Raw genomic sequence first — 22610 nt, 5'->3', positions numbered from 1 at the left:
TTACTGGCTGAGTACCTAGATGATCTCCAACTGCGGGGGGGAGAGGGCTTTGACAGTCCCAGTCGCACTCAGCTTCCTGCACCTACTGCCTTTCAGCTGCTTCAGCAGCAAAGTCCACACCAGGAAACCGACTACCGGACCCAAGGCAACCTCCTGAGCGAGCTCGGAAATCGCCTCAGGAATTCTCAATTGGGGGAGGGAACCTTTAGATTTCACCACAGGAGAGCAGGGTTCGAGCTTTTTCCCAATTTAAAAGGTAAATTTCCTCTTCTAAAGAGTACTGTGTTCCTGATAGGGAAGGCACAATCCACATCTGCTAGGAGATGGAAAGATACTGAATGGCTGAGGTCACTGCAGGGATGTATCTAGGGTGATGTAGGTTTTGAAACCTGACTGTCTCCATCTGCTAGCAGGGGAGTACATAACCCATTTGTCCTGAGTCCATCTGGTTACATGCTAGGAAATGGAATCTTTTAGCTCAGGTGAGTGTTTAATTATAGGCACTTGGACTACTTTTCTTATTATTGGAACTTCTCTGTTGGGATGCCCTAACTCTAATGCTTCATGAGTATCCTTTGAAGATACCTCTCTCCGAACCATGCGCTACTGAGCGACTGTCGGCTTTAAAAGCTGCTCTATCTCCTTTTTAAAGGTTAGCGCCAGCAGTCTGGTTCCACCCTGGTTAAAGTGGAGCCCATCCCTTCGGAAGAGACTCCCCCTTCCCCAAAAGGTTCCTCAGTTCCTTACAAAACTGAATCCCTCTTCCTTCCACCATCATCTCATCCATGCATTGAGACTCCGGAGCTCTGCCTGCCTCTGGTGACCTGCGCATGGAACAGGGAGCATTTCAGAGAATGCTACCCTGGAGGTTCTGGATTTCAGCTTTTTACCTATGAGCCTAAATTTGGCTTCCAGAACCTCCCTCCCACATTTTCCTATGTCGCTGATGCCCCACATGTACCACGACAGCCGGCTCCTCCCCAGCACTGTTTAAAATCCTGTTAGGTGACGCTGTGAGTGTGCCACCTTCGCACCAGGTAGGCATGTTACCCAGGCGATCCTCATGCCCACCAGTCACTCAACTGTCTATATTCCTAATAATCAAATCATCAACTATGATGGCCAACTAACCTTTCCCTCTTTGGCAGAAAGCCCTGGGAGACACAATCTCGGTTGTGAGAGGACGATGCACCACCTGGACAGCAGGTCCTTGCTACAGGATCATTTCCTGCTGCACCAGGTTGATGCTCTCAGATCATGAGACCTCCTCCTCCAAGGCAACACCCAGGGATGCCAGATTGGAGTTTGGGACTTGGCTACTATGTCCCTGAAGGTCTCATCTATATACCTCTCTGTCTGCCTCAGCTCCTCCAGGTCTGCCACTCTAGCCTCCAGAGATCAGATTCATTCTCTGAAAGACAGGAGCTCTTTGCATCGGATGCACACATACAGCTCTCACCAGTGGGTAAAAAAATCATACATGTGACACTCAATGCAAAAGACTGGGAGGCCCCCCCTCTTGCTGCTGGACTGCTGCCTTCGTCTTAAATTTGTTCAGTTCCTAGTTAAGTTTTAGGTTTCAATAGGTGTAGGATTGCATATGATTAGGGTCATAAGAATATAAGAATTGCCATGCTGGGTCAGACCAAAGGACCATCAAGCTCAGCATCCTGTCTCCAACAGAGGCCAAACCAGGCCACAAGAACTGGCAATTACCCAAACACTAAGAAGATCCCATGCTACTGATGCAATTAATAGCAGTGGCTATTCCCTAAGTAAACTTGATTAAAAGAAAATTGGTTCTTACCTGATAATTTTCCTTCCTGTAGTACCACGGATCAGTCCAGACTCCTGGATTTTGCCCCCACTCCTAGCAGATGGAGACAGAAGTTTACAAACCAAACTCCGCCTTATCTAGGCTGGTGCCACCTACAGTCTGGCAGTATTACTTAATGTCAAAGCAGAATGGATCACCAAGAACCCAACTAACTATATACAGTAACTAACAATGGTAACCGGCTCAATAAACCCCCAAATGGGAACAGAACCCAAGCTATCGATAACAGGCCATACAGGATTGATCTGTGAATGAAAAAAACAAACAGTACAGACTCTCCCTTTCCTTGGAAGAACAGATGGGCGGGACTCTGGACTGATCCGTGGTACTACAGGAATGAAAATTATCAGGTAAGAACCAATTTTCTTTTCCCTGTAGGTACCCGGATCAGTCCAGACTCCTGGGATGTACCAGAGCTGTCCTTAAATGGGATGGGATCTGGAGAGGCCCGCTCTGAGCACCCCTTCTCCAAATCCCTCAATTTCTTGGAGCCTTAACATCCAGACGATAATGCCTGGCAAACGTATGTAAGGACTTCCACATGGCCGCCCCTACAAATCTCCTCTGGGGATATTTGTTGACATTCCGCCCAGAAAGCAGCCTGAGATCGCGTAGAGTGCACGCGTAGTCCCACTGGCAGGAACCTACCCTTTAATAGTTACGCAGAGCCTATGGACTCCTTCAACCAGTGAGCAATGGTAGTCTTGGAAGCAGCATTACCTCTTCTAGGCCCACGCCAAAGCACAAAGAGGTGGTCCGATACCCGGAAAGCGTTGGTAACTTCTAGATAACGCTACAACGTGCATCGGACATCCAGTCTTCGCAAATCCTTAGATAAGGGATCTATCTGTACTATCCAAATCTGTAAACTATGGAAGTTCTACCGTTTGATTCAAATGAAAAGAAGAAACAACCTTAGGCAGAAATGAAGGAACTGTGCACAGCGACACCCCAGCCTCCGATATCCGTAAAAAGGGTTCCCGACAAGACAGGGCTTGAAGCTCGGATACCCGCCTTGCCGAGACAATAGCCACCAAGAATACCACCTTCAGAGTTAGATCCTTCAAGATGGCCTTGCGGATAGGCTCAAAGGGAGCACCGCACAAAGCCTTAAGTACCAGATTCAGATTTCAGGAAGGACAAGGCCATCGTAACAGCGGGCGTAAATGTTTTGCCCCTTTAAGGAATCGAACCACATCTGGATGAGACGCCAAAGGCGCACCGTGGATCTGACCGCGCAATGACACCAGTGCCGCCACCTGAACACGCAAGGAACTACACAAGAGACCCTTTGCCAAACCATCCTGAAGAAAATGCAATACATCCGGAACTGACGCACGAGTAGGTACCACCTCCCGATCAAGGCACCACGTCTCAAATACCTTCCAGATCCGCACATAAGACAACCATGTAGAAACTTTGCGGGACCTTAGGAGAGTGGTTACCACCGCATCTGAATACCCTCTGGACTTCAGCCTTTGCCTCTCAAAAGCCATGCCGCTAACAGGATGCAGAAGCCGGATGGCCTGTTTTTTGTCAGCTCTTCAGGTTTAATAATCAAAGATGTTTAGCGACACATTGGGGACAATACATGACTTTATTCTATGATCATGTTTTGTTACAGGTGTTAATGATATCTTAACTTGTATTCTTAATATCTCATTGTTTTTATTGCACTGGTGATCCATGTTATTTACTACCTGTATTACCGCTGTCTCAATAAAAATTTAAATACAAAAAAAAAAGCCTTGCCGCTAGACAAAAGCGTTCGACCTGGTCGAAACAAATGGGTCCCTGATGTAGAAGATCCGGCACATATGGAAACCGGATGGGTTCCTCTAATGCCAGATTTAGCAGGTCCGCAAACCAAGGGTGTCGCGTCCATTCGGAGCTACAAGCACCCACTTCCGTTCGGGTGTGTAACTCTATGCGTCGCAGAGTCCTGCCGATGAGGGTGAGGGAAGACATAAAGCAGAACATCCGTCGGCCAAAGCAACACCAGAGCGTCCACACCCTCTGCTCCCGTCTCCCTGCGACGAGCGAATAAACGAGGAGCTTTGGCATTCTTGAATGTCGCCATCAGGTCCAGGTCCCCCACTGTGCGCAGATTACTCGAAACGCGTCCTCCACGAGTTCCCACTCTCCGGGGTCTAGTCGATTACGACTGAGAAAATCTGCCTGAACGTTCTCTACCCCGGCAATGTGCGAGGCTGCTATGCTGCACAGATGCTGCTCCGCCCAAGCAATCAATTGACGGGCTTCGGACGCCACTAGTTGACTCTTGGTTCCCCCCCCTGTCGGTTGATGTAGACCACCTTCGTCGCATTGTCTGACAGAATCCTGACCGACTTGCCGCGTACCAGCGGAAGGAAGGCCTGCAGAGCCAGGCGAACCACTCTGGTCTCTAGACGATTGATGGACCAACCAGCTTCCTGCAGGGACCATAGTCCCTGCACTGACTTCCGTAGGCAAACCGCTCCCCAACCGGACAAGCTGGCATCCGTGGTGACCACTGTCCAGGACGGAACTACCAATGGTACTCTGCGGCTCAAGTTGTCCTGACACAACCACCAATCCAAGCTGGACCTAGCTGCCTGTGTTAGTGGCAAAGGCAGATGAAATTGTTCAGACACTGGATTCCATCGGGAAAGCAACGCTGACTGTAAGGGCCGCATATGCGCGAAGGCCCAGGGAACCAATTCCAACGTCGAAGTCATTGACCCCAACACCTGAAGGTAATCCCAGACTATTGGGATGGGCTTGGATAACAAGCGCAGGGCCTGATTCTGTAACTTGAGCATGCGTTCCCACGTGAGAGACACCGTTCCCTGACGAGTGTCGAACAAGGCTCCCAAAATCTCCAGAGATTGAGAAAGCACTAGCTGGCTTTTGGTCGTATTGATCACCCAGCCAAGATTTTGCAATAACTGAATCATCCGGTAAACCGCTTCCTGACAGAGTAACTCCGAATTGGCACGAATTAACCAATCGTCCAGATACGGGTGTACTAGGAAACCTTCTCTGCGAAGATGCACAGCTACCACCACCATAATCTTGGTGAACGTTCGAGGCGCGGTCGCAAGGCCAAACGGCAATGCCTGAAACTGGTAATGCTGACCCAGCACGGCGATCCTTAGAATTCGCTGGTGTTCTGCCCTGATTCTGATATGAAGATACGCTTCCATGAGGTCCAGGGATGCTAGAAACTCCCCCTGTCTCACCGAAGCGATCACGGACAAAAGCGAGGTATTCGCAGACACCCGAAAGGTTCCTTCTTTCTTTGGCACCACGAAAGTAAATGGAATACCGGCCCCTGTGGAGTTCATGCAGCGGAACTGGAACAATCGCGCCGAGGTCGAGAAGACATCTCAGCGTCTCTTTTACCGCTCTGCGCTTGTCTGAAAAACCACAGGGCGATACCAGGAAGCACTGGCGAGGCTGACGTGCAAAATCTAACGCATAACCTTGTCTTATCACATCTAGGACCCACTGATCCAATGTGATTCTGGTCCACTCCTTGTAAAACCGAGACAATCTGCCTCCGACCACCAGCACCGAGGAGTGGACCGGCTGCACATCATTGCGAAGGCTTTCCACTCTCTACATTCTGACCGGCCCCTGGTCTGCCAAAGCAGCGCCCGCGAAAGGACTGCGAGTACGTCTGCTGCCGGTTGGCACTATGCCGAAAGGAGGAAACCGACCCCCACGAAGTCCGAGGCCTCCAACGTCCCCGAAATCGGGAACGGGACGGTGGAGTTCCTCTAGGTCTGGGTCTGTCCTCTGGTAAGTGATGCACTTTGTTCTCGCCTAGAGACTCAATCAGATCCTCCAATTCCTTTCCAAATAATAACTTGCCCTTAAATGGCAGCGACCCCAGCCGGGCTTTAGATGACAAATCCGCCCAATGGTGGAGCCACAACAAGCGTCGCGCCGAAACCATGGATCTAGCCAATGTGCGAAGCAAATCATAAAAGGCATCCGCACTATAGGCAATCATCGCTTCCAAGCGCCCCGCCTGAAGCGCTTCCTCTGGGGAAAGAGATTCGTTGGCCAATAGCTGTTGTACCCACCGAAGTCCCGCTCGTAAGGAAAAATTACTGCAGACAGCCGCATGAATCCCTAGTGCAGAGACTTCGAAGATCTTTTTAAGCTGTATCTCTGTAAATCCTTTAGAGCCATCCCCCCAGTAACCGGGGTGGTGGTCTTCTTAGTGACCGCCGCAACAGCCGAATCTATCTTAGGGACCCTCAACAGCTCCAATGCCTCCTTGGGCAAAGGGTAGAGCTTATCCATCACCTTAGCCACCTTAAGACCCAAATCAGGAGTATCCCCATTCCTTGAAAAGTAAATCAGACGCTGAAAAATGCAATGGGAAGGCAGATGGAGGACCCCTCACAGTCCCAAGACTACCGGGTCCGTAGCCCCCAGCCTGGACTGTTCCTGCGGCAACTGTATCCCCAATTCTCCGAGAATTGCCGGGATGAGGGGTCCCAACTCATCCCGCCGAAATAGACGGACTACTTTGGGATCATCCCCGTCCGCTCCATGGGTACCTCTCAGGCTACCGGTCAACTGGTCTCCATCCCCTTCAACCCCCCTCGGGGGTTGGGACGGCAGGTCCTGGTCCCCCTGCTGTTCCTCCGGCTCATCTGTATCCGTGGAGGTATCCGGATCTCCCCGCGGGGCCAGCAATCTGAAAGGCCAGGGCCCCTCAGCGAGATCCGATGCCTGGGCGGGCCTAGCCCGCTTCCCAGACCCTGGAAGAGGGTCCGGATCATGTGATCCCTGGGGTCTCTTCTTAGCTGATCTACGAGCCTTAAATGCCTTGTGCATTAATAAGATAAACTCAGAGGAAAAGGAAGAGTCGGAAGACAAATCCGCTGGATCCTCCTCAGGGACCTCTAAATTGACCGATCAGTGTGGCCTCGCAGGTTTGTCCCCCTCAGAGACCCTGTGTTGGGGAGACAACAATTGCGGGGGGGATTGTCTTCCCCCTGATCCTCTGGCGACACGGGAGCCGCAGGTCCCGGAGGAAACAAAATGGCGGTCGCTCCCGCCGACACTGAACCCCTGGAGTCCAAAATGGCGCCCGTTCCCACGCTCCGTGGAAAGGGGCCATCCCCTGAAACCGGCTTGTTCCCCGAAGCTCCTGCTCTAGATCGCGCCCGTCCTCGGGGCCTGTCCGGGCCCAAAGAAGCCCCTTCGCCTCCCGAAACGCAACTCGAACATAGGCTATTGTGGGAGAGGTGCGCCTGCGCAGCGCCACAGGCTCGGCAAACCGCCCTACACGGCATGTCCAGTCGCACTGAAAAAAATGGCGCACCGCCCCCCCCGACTGCGGCCGGGAGATAAAAAGAAAAAGATTCCGGCGAAAGGCAAGCACAACACAAAAATATAAACACTTTTTTTTTTTTTAAACTATAGTTACCGATCGCCGCCGGTTCTGGACTAACTGGGGGGAGTGAGCCGGGCTCCCCGGTATCACACCCAGGGAGAAAGCTACGCTGGGCAAGGAGAAATCCCCCACACTTCAGTGGCGGCCTCTGAAACCAGGGGGGGATGGTCCCCTCAGGACCCCACGACCCCCTAGGAGGTGGGCGACTGGACCTGCAGGCAAGCCACTGCGGTCCCAATCCTAAACTGACTACCACTTTCACTGTTTTTCTTCTTCCTTTTTTTTTTTTGCAAACTAACTGGGCCTCAGCACAGACTGTAAGTTTTGCACCCCCTCCACCTGCTAGGAGACAGAAGAAGACTGCCAGACTGTAGGTGGCACCAGCCTAGATAAGGCGGAGTTTGGTTTGTAAACTTCTGTCTCCATCTGCTAGAGTGGGGGCAAAACCCAGGAGTCTGGACTGATCCGGGTACGTACAGGGAAAAGCCTTTAATGGACTTCTCCTCCAAGAACTTATCCAAATCGTTTTTGAACCCAGCTACACTAACTGCACTAACCACATCCTCTGGCAACAAATTCCAGAGTTTAATTGTGCGTTGAGTGAAAAATAATTTTATCCGATTAGTCTTAAATGTGCCCCATGCTAACTTCATGGAGTGCCCCCTAGTCCTTCTATTATCCGAAAGTGTAAATAACCGATTCACATCTACTCGTTCAAGACCTCTCATGATCTTAAACACCTCTATCATATCCCCCCTCAGCCGTCTCTTCTCCAAGCTGAACAGCCCTAACCTCTTCAGCCTTTCCTCATAGGGGAGCTGTTCCATCCCCTTTATCATTTTGATTGCCCTTCTCTGTACCTTCTCCATCGCAATTATATCTTTTTTGAGATGCGGCGACCAGAATTGCACACAGTATTCAAGGTGCGGTCTCACCATGGAGCGATACAGAGGCATTATGACATTTTCCGTTGTATTAATCATTCCCTTCCTAATAATTCCTTTAAATGTATTAGTGTATTTACTATATATCTGGTAATGACCTACAAGGGAATGATTAAACTCTTGATAAGGTCTGGGGAATTTCTGAGTTTAAGTTAAAAGGCTGATTTTTTTATATTTATTTTTTTAAGTGTGAAAGTGACACCTGCCTATAAGGTAAAGGATGAGCTGGGGTGGGTGGGAGAGGGGTGGGAAATACAACACACTGTTTGTTGCCTGACTGACTACCTAAACACAAGAACACACTAAATAATATACCCCAATAGTTTACTTCTCCCCAATAATTTTAAGTTTTTAAAAATGTCTCCAAGCAGTACTTACTGGTTTTTTTCCAGCCACCAGCAAGGCGATCCTCTCCTCTCAGTGCTCCCAGTAAAGCAGAGCACCACACACACACTCAGCTGTCACCTACCTTACAGTCACTGATGCTGCCGCACACCTCATTCAGCTCTCGATTGAATGTGTGGGTTAGAAGTCGCAGACACTACAGGGATAGATTTAAAAAGGAAAAATTGACATACCCCCCCCATGATAAATATTGCTCCATTCTTCACTCTTGCAACACAGCTGCCACTATTACATACCAACACAGCTGCCACTATTACATACCAACACAGCTGCCACTATTACATACCAACACAGCTGCCACTATTACATACCAACACAGCTGCCACTATTACATACCAACACAGCTGCCACTATTACATACCAACACAGCTGCCACTATTACATACCAACACAGCTGCCACTATTACATACCAACACAGCTGCCACTATTACATACCTTTGTGGCCAGTTCTTTCTCACGATCCGCAAGGCTTTCTATGTCAGCAGAGTCATAGCCACTGCTCTCACTTGGTGTAACAGCAGAGATCTGAGAGGAGATGCTGGTAGAAGTGCTGAGGGTGCCACTGCTTAGGCTGGGAGAGATGGAGTCACTTAGGGATTTAGGGATGCTCTCACCAAGCTTCTCATGCAGCAGTAACAAGTGCCGGGTCTTTTCCACCTGAGCAAAGCACATAGTCACACCCAGTAATGAGCCTGTCACTTCTCATGGCACAGAAAGAATTTTACTGCAGGCAGGGGCTCACGTCAGGGCCTCTCCACAGTAGTGTTAACATCAGAATCAAATGATAACTGCAGAGAAGGTAAATGTCATTCACATGGGCTTAGAGTTAGAGGGAATCTTAATAGCAGCCACCAAGACACAATGGAGAGAAGTACCCTCATTCTCAGTCAGTCTTAGGTCAAAAACAGACACTAATATCAAGGACATTTCCACACCTTTGCGGACAGTGTAGCATAAAACTAATAAGTAACCCCCAGACAGGAGTGCATGCAATACTTAGCTTAGCTAACAGAAGAATGTAGATGGAGAGCACAATAAGGTTTTTCTGCAGATAAGCAGGCTGAATTAGCCATGCTGTCTGGGGACGTCCCTCCGGGGATGGCTAGGTGGAGCTTCTTATAGATGACAGAGCTTTGCTCTGTGTGCGGCTGCGCATCCTTTCCCATGTAGCTCCATTTTCTTCTCCGTCTGTTCTTTCTCCACTGCAAGCTGCACGCGGAGCTTTTTTCTCTCCTCAAAGAGCACCGATGTTTTTCAAAATGCCTCCAAGACAGCCTGGCTTCAAGTTCTGCCAATGCGGGAAGATTATGTCAGTCACCGATAAATAATTATTGTTACTTATGCCTCGGCCCTGACCATGACTACACATCATGCAGGGACTGTGGCTGCATGTCCCCCGGGCCCAGTACCAACATGCTGCTAAAATCACCTGGCCCCAGCTCGGAGCGCCTTTCAGCCCACTTGTCTCCGGGGCTGCACTCGGATTGCCCAAAAAAATCCAAAAGGGCCTCCTTTGTGGGACCATCAGACAAGCGATAGGGACAGGAGGGCCAGCCCCCCTCCATTCCTCAACACCCCCAACCCATCCAGGCATGTGGAGCGTCATGAGATGGCCAACCCAACCACCATGGGGATCGGTGTCGAAGCTCCGATGCAGCTGGCTGAAGCGTTGCACAGACATGACATGTGCGAGATGCACCATCGACGCATACATCAAAGTCAAAGCAGAAGGAGTCGCCGCAGCTCGGCCTATCGACGCATCATCGCCGGAAGTCATCGGGATCAACGCAGGACAGCCGTTCTTCGCAAGCGCTGATGCAAGGACACATCATATTGCACACCTCGACGGAGAAAGCATCCAAAAGTCACCAGGATCCACCCACTTTTAGTCTCTCGGCTGGGAAGTCCTCCCAGAAGCCTCCTCCGGCCGTGGATCCATAGGGGCCTTCACCCCTGGCTATATAGTGGATCTAGTCTTCTCTGACATGGAGCCAGCCTATAAATATGCATCCACGGGCTCCTCTTAGTCCTCGGAGCGTATCTTCTTGGATTTGTCTCCAGGGCAGTTGCAGGAGCCCCTCCGAAAGCGGCACAAGAGTTCTTCCTCAACGGAACAGGGAAAAGTCCAGCCCAGAGGTCTCGACTCGTACATCCTGCTGGCAGCACAGCCACCAAGGAATTCCTTGACAGAAGGCTTGTCATCTTGTCCAGGCTGCGGGGACCTGCCCTCTGTTGCGACCATTGCTGCTCGACGTCCTCTACCTGTGTGGCGACTTCCTCCGGGTCTGCTGCGGCGTCTCCATGCCGTCTCCCTCCGGCGTCCCCGGACTGGCTCGACGTTGCAGATCCGCCATGTTGCCTGAAGACCTAGGGCGCGCACGCGCGCTCTGGTTGAAGTGCCAGCAAGAGCGCGAACCTCAGGGGCGTCCCACTGAGATGACGTCATCTGTTTCCAATATTTAAAGGTCTCTATTTCACTATCTGAGTTAGCAAGGGGATGGCATCGGCTACACCTCCCAAGCTACTCAGCCTCTTCTCCGACATACCAGAGGTACCCGCTCCTCAGGGGCCTCGCTCTCTTTCTTTCAGATTACAGATAGGAACCGGTACTCGCTCCTCGAGGGCCCATGTTCCTGGACACTCTGAAGATTCTCTACTGCTTGGAAGCTATCGCTGCTACAAACAATTGTGAGTTACCATCGCTCTCTCAGAGCTTTCCCTGGAACCAGGTACTCACTACTCAAGGGCCTAAACCTTTCCAGCTCCTGAGCTTCCTTGAGACCTTATGTAAGTTTTGTCATCTAGTTCTGTTCATGAACCCTGCCTTCTCACTTTCTACAGTTTCTCAACAGCTCAGCCATTCTGGATCGCTGTTCCAGTACCTGAGGGACTACTGCCCTGCCGGGCATATCAGCTCACTACTGGTGGTTTCAAAAACCTGTTTAATAAAAGAACTAATGTGTGTCTGTCTCCAAATTCTCAAGCCTAGCCGGTGGTCCCTCTTGGGATATCCTCCTGGGGGTGTGGTCATCTGCCACCGACCCAGGGATCCACCCACAACTATATCAGATTCATTACAGATTGCTACTCCTTAGCAAGACAATATCTGAGACACTACAAGATTGCTGACTCCTCCTCCTTTAGGAGCCATTACATCATATTGCTAATTCACGGCTCTATCATAGAGCTTTCCTAACAGATTGCTAACTCCCAGCTCTATCACGGAGTTTTCCTAACACCCTCACAGGCGATATCATAGATTTCCAGGAGCAGCCTGAACTGGCCTCCCTACCAGAGGACCTCTCCTACTCAAACTTTCTGGAGAAGGTGGGCTCTCAGCTCAACATTGAAACATGAAAGGAGCCAGACCCTTACACTGAAGCTTTAGAAATCCTGAAGATTTTCGAAAAGCCGGCTGAGCCAACCGCCTTGTCATCCCACATGGTGCTAGAATCAGTCATGACGAAGGCTTGGGAGCCCCCCTTTTCCAGTCAAGCGACTTCACGGAAGACAGATCTCAAATTCCAGATGCATCAATATCCCTTCTACAGCATGGTCCAACTCCCGCATGCCTCAGTGGTGGTCGAGTTGGCCATGAAGAGAGCCAAAAAATCACGCCTCCATCCAAAAATTCCTCTGGGGCGCGACTAAGTACCTGGATGACTTCACCAGAAGAGTGTTCCAAGCGGATATCCTGAACGCGAAGATCCAGCATCACAAATTCTACATTACACAGTACCTATACAAGTGTCTGCAGTCACTAAAGCTCCATTTTGCCACCGCTTCCCCGGATGAGACCCCACCTCAACAATTTCAAGACCCAGAGGAGGGGCTAAGACATCTGTTGCAGACAATATAAGAAGCCTTTAAGACTTCCGCATGTACCACAGCAGGAGCTTTAGCCACTCGGAGGATGGTGTGGCTTTGGGCCAGCGCCATTCAGGAGGACGTTCATGAGAAATTGGCTGATCTCCCCTGTCTCTCGGACAACCTCTTTGGAGATAAGCTGCGCAAAACTGTAGCCCAATTAAAGAAGCGGAACATAGTGGGTCTTTCCAGCGACGGACGTATAGGCCATATTCATCTTACTGTCCACCTCCTTATCCGCAAGTCCAGCCACAGTTACCGCAGCAACAACAAAATTGCAGCAGGCAGTTGAACCACAGACAGCAACACCTGCCCCTGAATAACAACACAAAACCACACCAGGATTTCTAGAGCTATCTGGGCCACTCTTACTTCTAAAAGTAGGAGCGAGAGTTCCCCTTTTCTACCATTCTTGGTAAGTGATCACCTCTGACCATTGGGCGCTCAATAATTATCAGAGAGAGGTACCCCTTATACATACCAAATCTCCCCATCGAGTAAGGCTGCATTGGGCCACCTCAGAGAACCAGCGCTGGCTGCGAGAAGAAGTCACCAAACTGCTCCAACAAAGTTCTATCCAGCGGGTTCCCCACAGTCAGTTGAACCAGGGATTCTACTCCCAATACTTCCTCATCTCCAAAAGATTGGGAGGACTCCGCCCATTCCTGGACTTAAGAGTTCTCAACAAATTCCTGAAAAGGGAGAAGTTCATGATGACGTCTCTCAAGACCATCCTTCCCTTTCTACAGCCCAACAATTGGATGTGTTCGCTGGACCTCAAGAACACGTACTCTATGCACTGTTCCTCCTGCTGATACCTGTGTTTCCAGGTCAACAAATGCTACTTCCAATACAAGTTGCTCCCCCTTTGGTCTCTCGTCTGCCCCAAGAGTCTGCTCCAAGTGTTTAGCAGTGGTCCACCTCAGGAAGCAAGGGATCCAGTTGTTTCCTTACCTGGCCGACTGGTTGATAGTGGCACCGCATCCTGTAGCTCTTCAGAGCAGCTTGGAGGCTACAATTCATTGCCTGGAGGGGCTCGGGTTGGTTATCAATTACGAAAAGTCCAGTCTTCACCCAACCCAGAATCTACAGTTCTTTGGGGCTGGTATAAGTACCCACGCTGGGCAGAGCATTCCTTCTGGTAGACAGAGCCCGCATGTTGCACACCCTGGCCATTCAACAGAGTGTGTACTTGCACCTCAGCCCGCCAGATTTTGACCCTGCTACGCCACTTGGCAGCAGCTATCTACATGGTACAGCGTACCCGCTTACACATACGGCGCCTGCAATGGGGGCTGAAGACCCAATGGACATAGTTCTCTCATCCACTGTCCCGGTGAGTGAGTCTAACCTGGAGCATGAAAGCGGACTTAACGATGGTTGCACCCCACAACTCTTTCAGGCGAGGCACCGCTTCACCCCTCGACTCATCTGCTAATCCTCACCACAGATGCCTCAAACAAGGGGTGGGGAGCCCATTTGGACCAGGTACAGACATAAGGACTCTGGACCGGCTGGAAGAGAGTCCAACAGATAAACCTCTTAGAGCTCTGAGTGAGTGGGAATGCCATAAGCACGTTCGAGAAGTTCCTAAGAGGGAGAACAGTCATAGTCCACATGGACAATCAGGTCGCGATGTTCTACATAAACAAGGAAGGTAGGTCTGGTTCCTGGATGTTGTGCAGGGAGGCGGTGCACACCTGGAATGGGCAGAAAAGCGCTCCATCATTCTTCAGGCAACCTACCTGCCTGGGGTGGAGAACACCAAAGCAGACAAGCTAAACCGGATCTTCCATCTACATGAATGGGAGCTTCGCCATGATGTGGCGGAGGGCCTCTTCCAAACTTGGGGCTTTCCATGCATGGATCTCTTCACCACAGAACGCAATAGGAAAGTACAGACGTTCTGCTCTGTCTACCCCAGCAAGGAACGACTCACGCAGGACACATTTCTCTTGTCATAGACAGGAGGGCTTCTCTACGCTTACTCCCCAATCCCACTCATCTCAGGAACGACACAGAAGTGTATCGCAGACATCGCCAACCTCATTCTGATAGCTCTGGCTTGGCCCAGGCAACTGTGGTACACTCTCCGTCGAACCACCTATTCCCCTTGGCGACAGTGTAGATCTGCTGACGCAAGACAATAGCACCCTGCTTCGCCCCATGCACTCCCCGTTGCATCTCACTGTGTAGAGGTTGAAAGGATAGTATTAAGTAACCTACACTTGCCAGAGATCCAAGAGGTCCTGGTGTCATTCAAGAAATCTTCTACCAGAAGGAATTCTCAGGGCAAGTGACTCAAATACTCAGCCTGGTGCAACAACAAGGGCATAAACCCCTTCTCCTGCTCAAAGAACTCCTTTTAGAGTATCTCCATTCCCTTTACCAAACGGGACTGGCAAAAGCTTCGGTGAAGGTCCACGTCAGTGCCATTGAGGCCTATCATTATCCCTGCAGTGGCCTACCAGCTACTAATCTCCCGGTTCATGAAGGGCATTCTACGACTGCGACCACCGATGCAGAGGCCACCTGTTCCGTGGAACCTCAACCTGGTACTGGAACAGCTTACACTTCCACCCTTCGAACCTCTGGAAAGTAGTCATATGAGATACCTCTCTTGGAAAGTTCTGTTTTTGGTCGCCCTGACCTCCTCAAGAAAAGTCAACGAATTGCAGGCCCTGGTTCACTATTTGCCATACCTTGAATTTTATCATGACAAGGTGACTTTACAGACACACCTCTCATTCTTACCCAAGGTAGTTTCGGCTTTCCACATTAATCAAACCAAGGCCGCAAAAAGATGAGGGTGAGAGGCGGCGCCACATGCTGGACTGCAAGCAAGCCTTGGCCTAGTATAAGCATAGAATGCACTTCGAATATAGAACCTCACAGCTATTTTTTTCCTTCAACCCGAATGCCCCGGGACTGCCAGTCTCCAAGAGGACCCTCTCGACTTGGATTTCACAGTGTATTCAGTTCTGATACAATAAAAGATCAGAGACCCTGACCAGTTTGCCAAAGGCCCATCAGGTGAGAGCGATGACAGCATCAGTAGCTCACCTATGGGAAGTTCCTATAATGGACATCTGTAAAACCACTACTTGATCCTCACTGCATACTTTCACTTCCCATTACCATCTCGACCAGCAACCGCTGCAGATGCAGTGATGGGCAGATCCATTCTCCAATCAGGGATGACATAAAGAGACTGTCTGCTATCCCGGATCAGGTTAGACACAACACGTCTTACTCAACCTTGGGATCTGCTCAGCATTCCCATGGAGACCCTTCATACTGTGCTCACAACTTTCAGCTGGGGACTCCCAGACAGCATGGCTAATTCAGCCTGCTTATCTGCAGGGAAAAAAGCATGTTTGCTTACTGTAAACGGTGTTTTCCCTAGATAGCAGGATGAGTTAGCCATGCTGACCCACTCACCTCCCTGGACAGTCTCCATTTCACGGTTCGCAAACATGCTTTGGAACAGACTGAGGAGAAAACAGAGTCGCGCGGGAAAGGACACGCAGCCGCACACAGAGCAAAGTTCTGTCATCTTTAAGAAGCTCCGCCTAGCCGTCCCTGGAGGGACGTCCCCAGACAGCATGGCTAATTCATCCTGCTACATACGAATAACACCATTTACTTGCTTTTACACTCTCCTTTTAAGCTGTATCTATTCCCACTCACCACCTGCCTTACCTGGTGCAGGAGCTCCAGCTTCTCCAGTTCCCACTGATGCTCAAGAATGAGACTGTCTCCACGGGGACGCCATCCAGCCAGGTTCTCTTCACCACGCACATAGGCCACGGATGTGTCCAGGATCTTCCTCCTCCGCCTCTGCATCCCAGGGCTACCTGTATCAGCCATTTTGCATAAGCTCAATTCATAGATTCCTGTTACTCGGTTTCTGTTGAGAGAGCGTAGCCTTCAGTTCCACAGACACCACAACACAGCCCCTCCTGTCACCACAAGTAATCTCCAGCTAACCATAGTTAGTAAAACTTTGGGTGACTCACGAGTCAGGGGATTTGGAGTAGCCACTACCAAAGAGACTGCGAAGAGAGCGCGGTGGAGAAATCTTGGCATCTCGCGAATAGAAGACCATGCAGACATCTTTGGTGATGACAGCTGGCTGGATGCAGTGGTCAAGCTATGCACAAGACAAAAAATTATACTCAACAGCACCTACAGGCAAGGCAGATATGCTTGAGGCACTTCTGCAGGCAATAGCCAAGATGTAGCTCTAGTTGCAGGTCACTACTGCATTGTAATATCTGGGGGCTGTGCAGAGAAGGCTCCCATCCTGGGAGGTGCCTGATACACAAATATCTATTTCTTGTTGTGGCTTAAGCCTTTCAGCTCCTCTCCAGTGGTGGGAAATGGGTTTAGACCTTAGTTTTATCTTCATGCACTTGATGTGCCCACCTGCCACTGCTCCTCTCCCAAGTCCTCAGCCTCTCCCTTAATCCTGTTTGCCCCCTTACCTCCAAGTATGCAGACAAAGTCATGTATATCTTCTCTCCATATGGAGTCACTCGGTTCAGGAGGAGGGAATTATGCAAAGAACTGTCCCAAACTGCCTCAAAGCGATAGAAGATCCTGAACAAAGCAAAGCAAATGACAAAAACTGCGCTTAATGCACAAAGCCCTCAGAGAGAACACAGTGAAAGATTATGAGAACTGCAGGAAGACTACCTGTCTTCCTGCAGTTATCCCAAGTATATCCCAAGGCAAGGAAAGAAGACAGCATGACCTATTCCTCAGAGAGACAGTGCTCTCAAGGCCGGCCCATACTGCAGTGCCCCACCATAGTGCTATCATGTAAGGCTATTTACCTTCTGCATGCTGCATTCCTGGGTTCTCTCTCTACCCTGCTCACATAGCACAAAGCACTGGATGAGGCTCAGTAAGGGGCAGAAAGCAACTAATAGATCGGGAACTCGATTAGACCCAACAGGGCATCAGAAAGAATAGAGAAGAAAAACAGTCTCACAACATTTTAACCCAGAAATACTGAGGAGAGTAACTTCTGACAAAAACATTTCTTCTATCTTCAGAGGATAAACAGGAATCAGCGTTCCAACTGTGTTATACCCCTGAGTTTGGAGAGCCATGCAGTCACCCTAAGGGCTGTAAAGATTCCCTACACCTGCAATAAATCCATATAAAGTTCTGTCACTGACACTACTCATAGTGTGGACAAGGCACCAGTATTAGTGATAATAATGTTAGCATCATCAGCCCTTCAAGACAAGACCTCAGAAATGGAGAAATTACTTACCTGATAATTTCATTTTCCTTACTGTAGCCAGATGGACTCAGGACCAATGGGTTATGTGCTCCCCTGCCAGCAGATGGAGACAGTCAGGTTTCAAAGCTGATGTCACCCTAGATACACCCCTGCAGTGACCTCAGCAATTCAGTATTCTCTTCAAAAGCCATTGTGGACATACTATTGAAAAACGAATAAAATTTGATTAAAACTTGATTTAAAAACAGAGAACCGTAACTGTACTCGACCAAACATAAGTGCTGAATCCCAGCAAGATTATAGATGCCCTGATCTAGGGATTGGATCACGGTTTACCCATAACTTCTTGGAATCGAGATTCACCTCATGGACAATTCCCTGGCACCATTCTTGAGCAGCTGTGGGTGGGATGCTGAACCCATCGTCTACACAAAGGAAAACAAAATTATCAGGTAAGTAATTTCTCCATTTCCTAGCGTGTAGCCAGATGGACTCAGGACCAATGGGATGTACAAAAGCTACTCCTGAATGGGGCGGGAGCTGCCCGCAATCCAGTTAGCACCACCCTTGCAAAGGCTGCATCTTGTCGGGCCTGAACTTCCAGGCGACAGAACCTGGAGAAGGTGTGCAAGGAAGACCATGTTGTCACTCGGCAAGATAAGTTAGCTCACGAAGCTACCTCGACCTTTTTCCTTCCACCGTGAAGAACAAACAAGTGGTCTGTCTTGCACACCGGTTCTGAGATTTCCAGATACCACACTAAAAGCCTATTGACGTTTAAATGGCATAGGAGACGGTAGTCTTCCATATCCTTGAGTCCATCTAGGGACGATAAACAAATGAACTGATTCAAGTGAAACTCCGAGACTGCCTTAGGCAAGAAGGAAGGAATAGTGCGAAGCTGTAGCGCTCCTGGAGTTATCCGGAGGAATGGTTCCCGACATAAGGCCTGTAGTTCAGAGATGCGACAAGACCACTGTCTTCAGCATTAACAGGCGCAGGGATAGACTCCGCAGTGGCCGAAAGGAAGGCCCTGTTAAAAAAAATCCAACACTAGATTAAGATTCCATAGGGGAACCGGCCACCATAAGAATAGTCAAAGATGTTTAACCCCTTTTAGGAAATGGACCAAGTCTAGATGCGCCGACAGGCGAGTTCAGTTCACCTCGCCTTTGAAACAGGAGAGAGCCGCTACCTGGACCTTCAAGGAGTCAAGGGGCAACTCTTTATTCAGGGCGTCCTGTAAAAATTCCAGAATCATAGGGATTTTGGTCATCCGAGGGGCAGCCCTGCGTTCCTTGCACCAGGCCTCAAATATTCTCCAGATCCGCACATATGCTAAGGATATCAAGAACTTCCGTGCACGGAGCAAAGTGGAAATTACTGCCACCAAATATCTACGCTTCATCAGACGAGCCCCCTCAAGGGCCAGACCATAAGACAAAACCGAGTCGGGTCCTCATGAAGGATCGCACCTTGTTGGACCAGGTCCCTGTGCGGAGGAAGGCATGGGGGGGTCTCAATCCGGAGCAACTAAAAGAACTAGTCCCCTGTGGCGCTCGATTTTGCAAATGACCTTGCCCAGAAGGGGCCACGGAGGAAAGGCGTACAGTAGGTCCTCCTCTGGCCAGACCTGAACAAGGGCGTCGATCCCCAGGGATCGCTGATCTCTTCTGCGACTGAAGAATCGGGAGACCTTCGCATTGTGAGATGAGACCAGTAGGTTGATGGAAACAATCTGCTAGCAGCTGAAAGGCTCTGGTCGAGAACGTCCATTCTCCTGGATCCACATTCTCTCTGCTTAGAATGTCTGCTCTGACATGGTCTTTTTCTACGAGGTGGGAGGCCAAGATCATCCGTAGATTCAACTCCGCCCATTCCATAAGGGGGTCTATCTCCAGGGACACTTGCTGGCTCTTGGTTCCTCCCTGGCAGTTGATGTAGGCTACCATTGTTGCATTGTCCAACATCATGCAGACTGCCTGGCCCTGAAGCTGAAGTGTAGACACGCTAATCTTTCTGCCTGGGCTTCCAGGTGATTTATGTTCCAGCGTGCCTCTTCCTTGGTCCAACATCCCTGGGTCGCCAGTTCCTGACAGTGAGCTCCCCAACACCTGGAGGCTCTCAACCGTCGTGAGAACTAGCCATTTCGGAAGGGACAGGCTTATACCCTTGCTCAGGTGGGCTTCCTGCAGCCACCACTGCTCTAATATGGCAGGCAGCACAAAGAGAGTGTCACTTGTGCTTCGTTGCTGCCAGAGCCATGCTCAATAGTAAGTGTGCGATCAGCAAGTTGGTGCCTGAAATCGAACGTACACAGACCTGTCCCAAAGTGCGCAAGTAGAAGCACCCATGTGTGCGCAGGTATGCACATTAGGGGCACAGCACATGCGCAGAGCCGGCTCGCACCATGCATACCGGACTATGGAGGACAATGGCGATGCACAAAACCACATGCAAGATGGTGGCGCCAGGGCCTGCCATGTGGAGTGTCCACCGAGCCTAAAGCGGGACCTAGCCCATCGGGGGGCCACTCAACTCACTCGGAAGCCCCCTTCCCTTGCCCCAACAGGATTCGGAACATCGTCGGTACTGTGTGCCGAGCAAAGAGACCATCTCTGAATTGGGAGGAATCCTCTTCTCTCTTTACTTACCTGGGCTCAGCATTTACCGGCTGAGTACAGAGACAGTCTCCGGCTAGTGAGGAAGAGGGATTTGGCCGTCACCGCCATGCTCGGCTTCTTGCACTCACTGCCTTTCAGCTGCTTCAGCAGCAAAGTCCACACCGGGAACCGGCTACCGGACCAAGGCAAACCTCTGAGGGATCTCGGAAATCACCTCAGAAATTCTCAACTGGGGGAGGGACCTTAAGGTATCACCGCAGGAGAGCGGGGCTCAATCCTTCTCCAATTAAAGGTAAATTTTCCTCTTCTAACAAGTATTGCAATCCCGCTATACCACCGATGCTGCTGTAGGAAAAGCACATCCACATCTGCTAGGAGACGGAGGGATACTGAAGGGCTGAGGTCACTGCAGGGCTGTATCTAGGGTGACATCAGCTTTGAAACCTGACTCTGTCTCCATCTGCTGGCAGGGGAGCACATAACCCATTGGTCCTGAGTCCATCTGGCTACTCGCTAGGAAAGGGCCTGTTTGGGTTTTAGCTCTTCTGGCAGATGTTAACAGGAAGGAACAAAAGGTTTGGGGGCATATGAGAGATGAGGAACTAACCTAGCACAATGCAAAGGAGGCATACAGAAGTTAACAAGTCCCCAAGATTCAACATGTGAGGAAAGACAATAGTGCCGACTAAGAAAAAGGATGAAGGGAGTTTGTCACAGATTACTAAATGCTAGAGGAGCCAGTAAAGAAAAGAGACTGGAACAGAAAGCATTTATATGCAGAGGGAGCAGCAAACAAAAAATGTCCTTATCAAGAATGTCTAGGCACGTCTTTGTTTGTAATTCTTTTTCTTGAAGCCACCATTAGTGACCAATATGCAGAAACCAGACGACAAAACAAAAAAAATTAATTAAGTCAAAGTGAAGGAGGCAGTGTATGAAGCTAGAGGGAGGACAGACCCCTGAAAAATTAAGGTAAATAATTATTATGCCAAAGGAGCCTCTTCCCCATTTCCTAACCCCACCCCCTCTGCATATCTTGCTTTCTAAGCCCCACTCTTCATCCAGCATCCCGTAAGGATATTGCACTCGACTGTCTTACTGCAGGAGTTACCTGGATTCAAGCCGACCCTTCTGACCCAATCTGTTCTCTCAGAACCTGCAGAAAATGAATGAGGTCCAGCAGGGGTCAGTGAGCAACAGAAAAGGACATGTGCTGGGCCCGAGAGTGGACCAAGGATCTGCCCCACTCCAATAACTGTATGAGTGAGCTTGCAGGCTAGGAAAATTGTGTCAGATCTGCTGCTCCTGAAAAGTAGTGCTGTCTTCAGATTTTTCATGAATTTCCACTAATCCATTTTACTGTACTTCACCTGGTCATGTGAGCAAGGGGTTTCAGCCTCACCCTTGCATGTGTATCATTACTCACCTGCTGGAGCTATGAGAAGACTTTAAGTATTTGGCCGAGATGATATTGAGGGATAGGACAGCATCAACAGCAGAGTCAGTCACTTCAGCTTTATTTCTGATCCGCCCTGGGGGGAGGAGAGGAGGGACCATACATCAGAACAATCGCAGGCAGGGATGCTTCTGGGACCCAGGCTGTAACAATCTGCCCTATGGGGCAAGTATCCCCTAGACTGAGGACCAGTCAGGCCTGGGTGTGCTGTGGAAGTGGAGCAGTCGGGGGGGGGGGGGGGGGGGGGGGAGGGGAACGAAAGCTGCCACTAGAGCTGTGGTCCTGACCAACCAACAAGTAGCACTGAGGGAACCACCTTAGAGGAGCAACCTCTCCAACCCTGGTGGCACGCCTGGGGAAGGCAGACACGGCTGAGGAGAGTGGAGGGCAACCACACGCACACACTATGGTCCACCATAAAAACAAAAACTTCGCTCTTATTCCCCACAGGTTCAATAGGTAAAACAGCGATCCCCCGAACTCTTTGTACCCCAAGGTAACATTCGGCTCCCACACGCGCCTGCATACGCTGGACCCCATGAACACAGTGATACTCACCAACAACCAGTTCCCGCACATCCTTCCAGTGCAGCTCACTGCCTCGCTCATGGATGATGGTAACTGTGAGCCTACGCTGAATTCCCTGAAGACAAACACAAGGGAAAACCAAGCAGAGTGAGAGGGTCTTGGAGTCGTTAGGATGAATTCTCTAAAAGTACTGACCCAATGTGCATCATTGGGCAAAAAGGAAAACAAATGTTAGGAATTAAAATAGAAAAGGACATTATATCAATCAGTGGTGCAGCCACATGCTGATTTCTGGTCAC

General features: G+C 50.0%; 1 protein-coding gene across 1 annotated transcript in view; it reads right to left on the bottom strand.

Moving 5' to 3' along the window:
* KIF1B (kinesin family member 1B) overlaps nt 1-22610 on the bottom strand; it is a 231392-nt gene that overhangs the window by 19681 nt on the left and 189101 nt on the right. Inside the window, 7 exon segments of the mRNA XM_029579260.1 lie at nt 8646-8717; nt 9018-9239; nt 16152-16359; nt 16469-16602; nt 16937-17051; nt 21754-21859; nt 22342-22426. Coding sequence (XP_029435120.1) covers nt 8646-8717; nt 9018-9239; nt 16152-16359; nt 16469-16602; nt 16937-17051; nt 21754-21859; nt 22342-22426 — 942 coding nt within the window.

The sequence above is a fragment of the Rhinatrema bivittatum genome, chromosome 15, assembly GCF_901001135.1.
Source record: "Rhinatrema bivittatum chromosome 15, aRhiBiv1.1, whole genome shotgun sequence".
In the NCBI taxonomy this organism is placed as follows: Eukaryota; Metazoa; Chordata; class Amphibia; order Gymnophiona; family Rhinatrematidae; genus Rhinatrema; species Rhinatrema bivittatum.
Note: the sequence above shows the minus strand (reverse complement) of the source record. Positions and strands in the feature narration are given on the sequence as shown.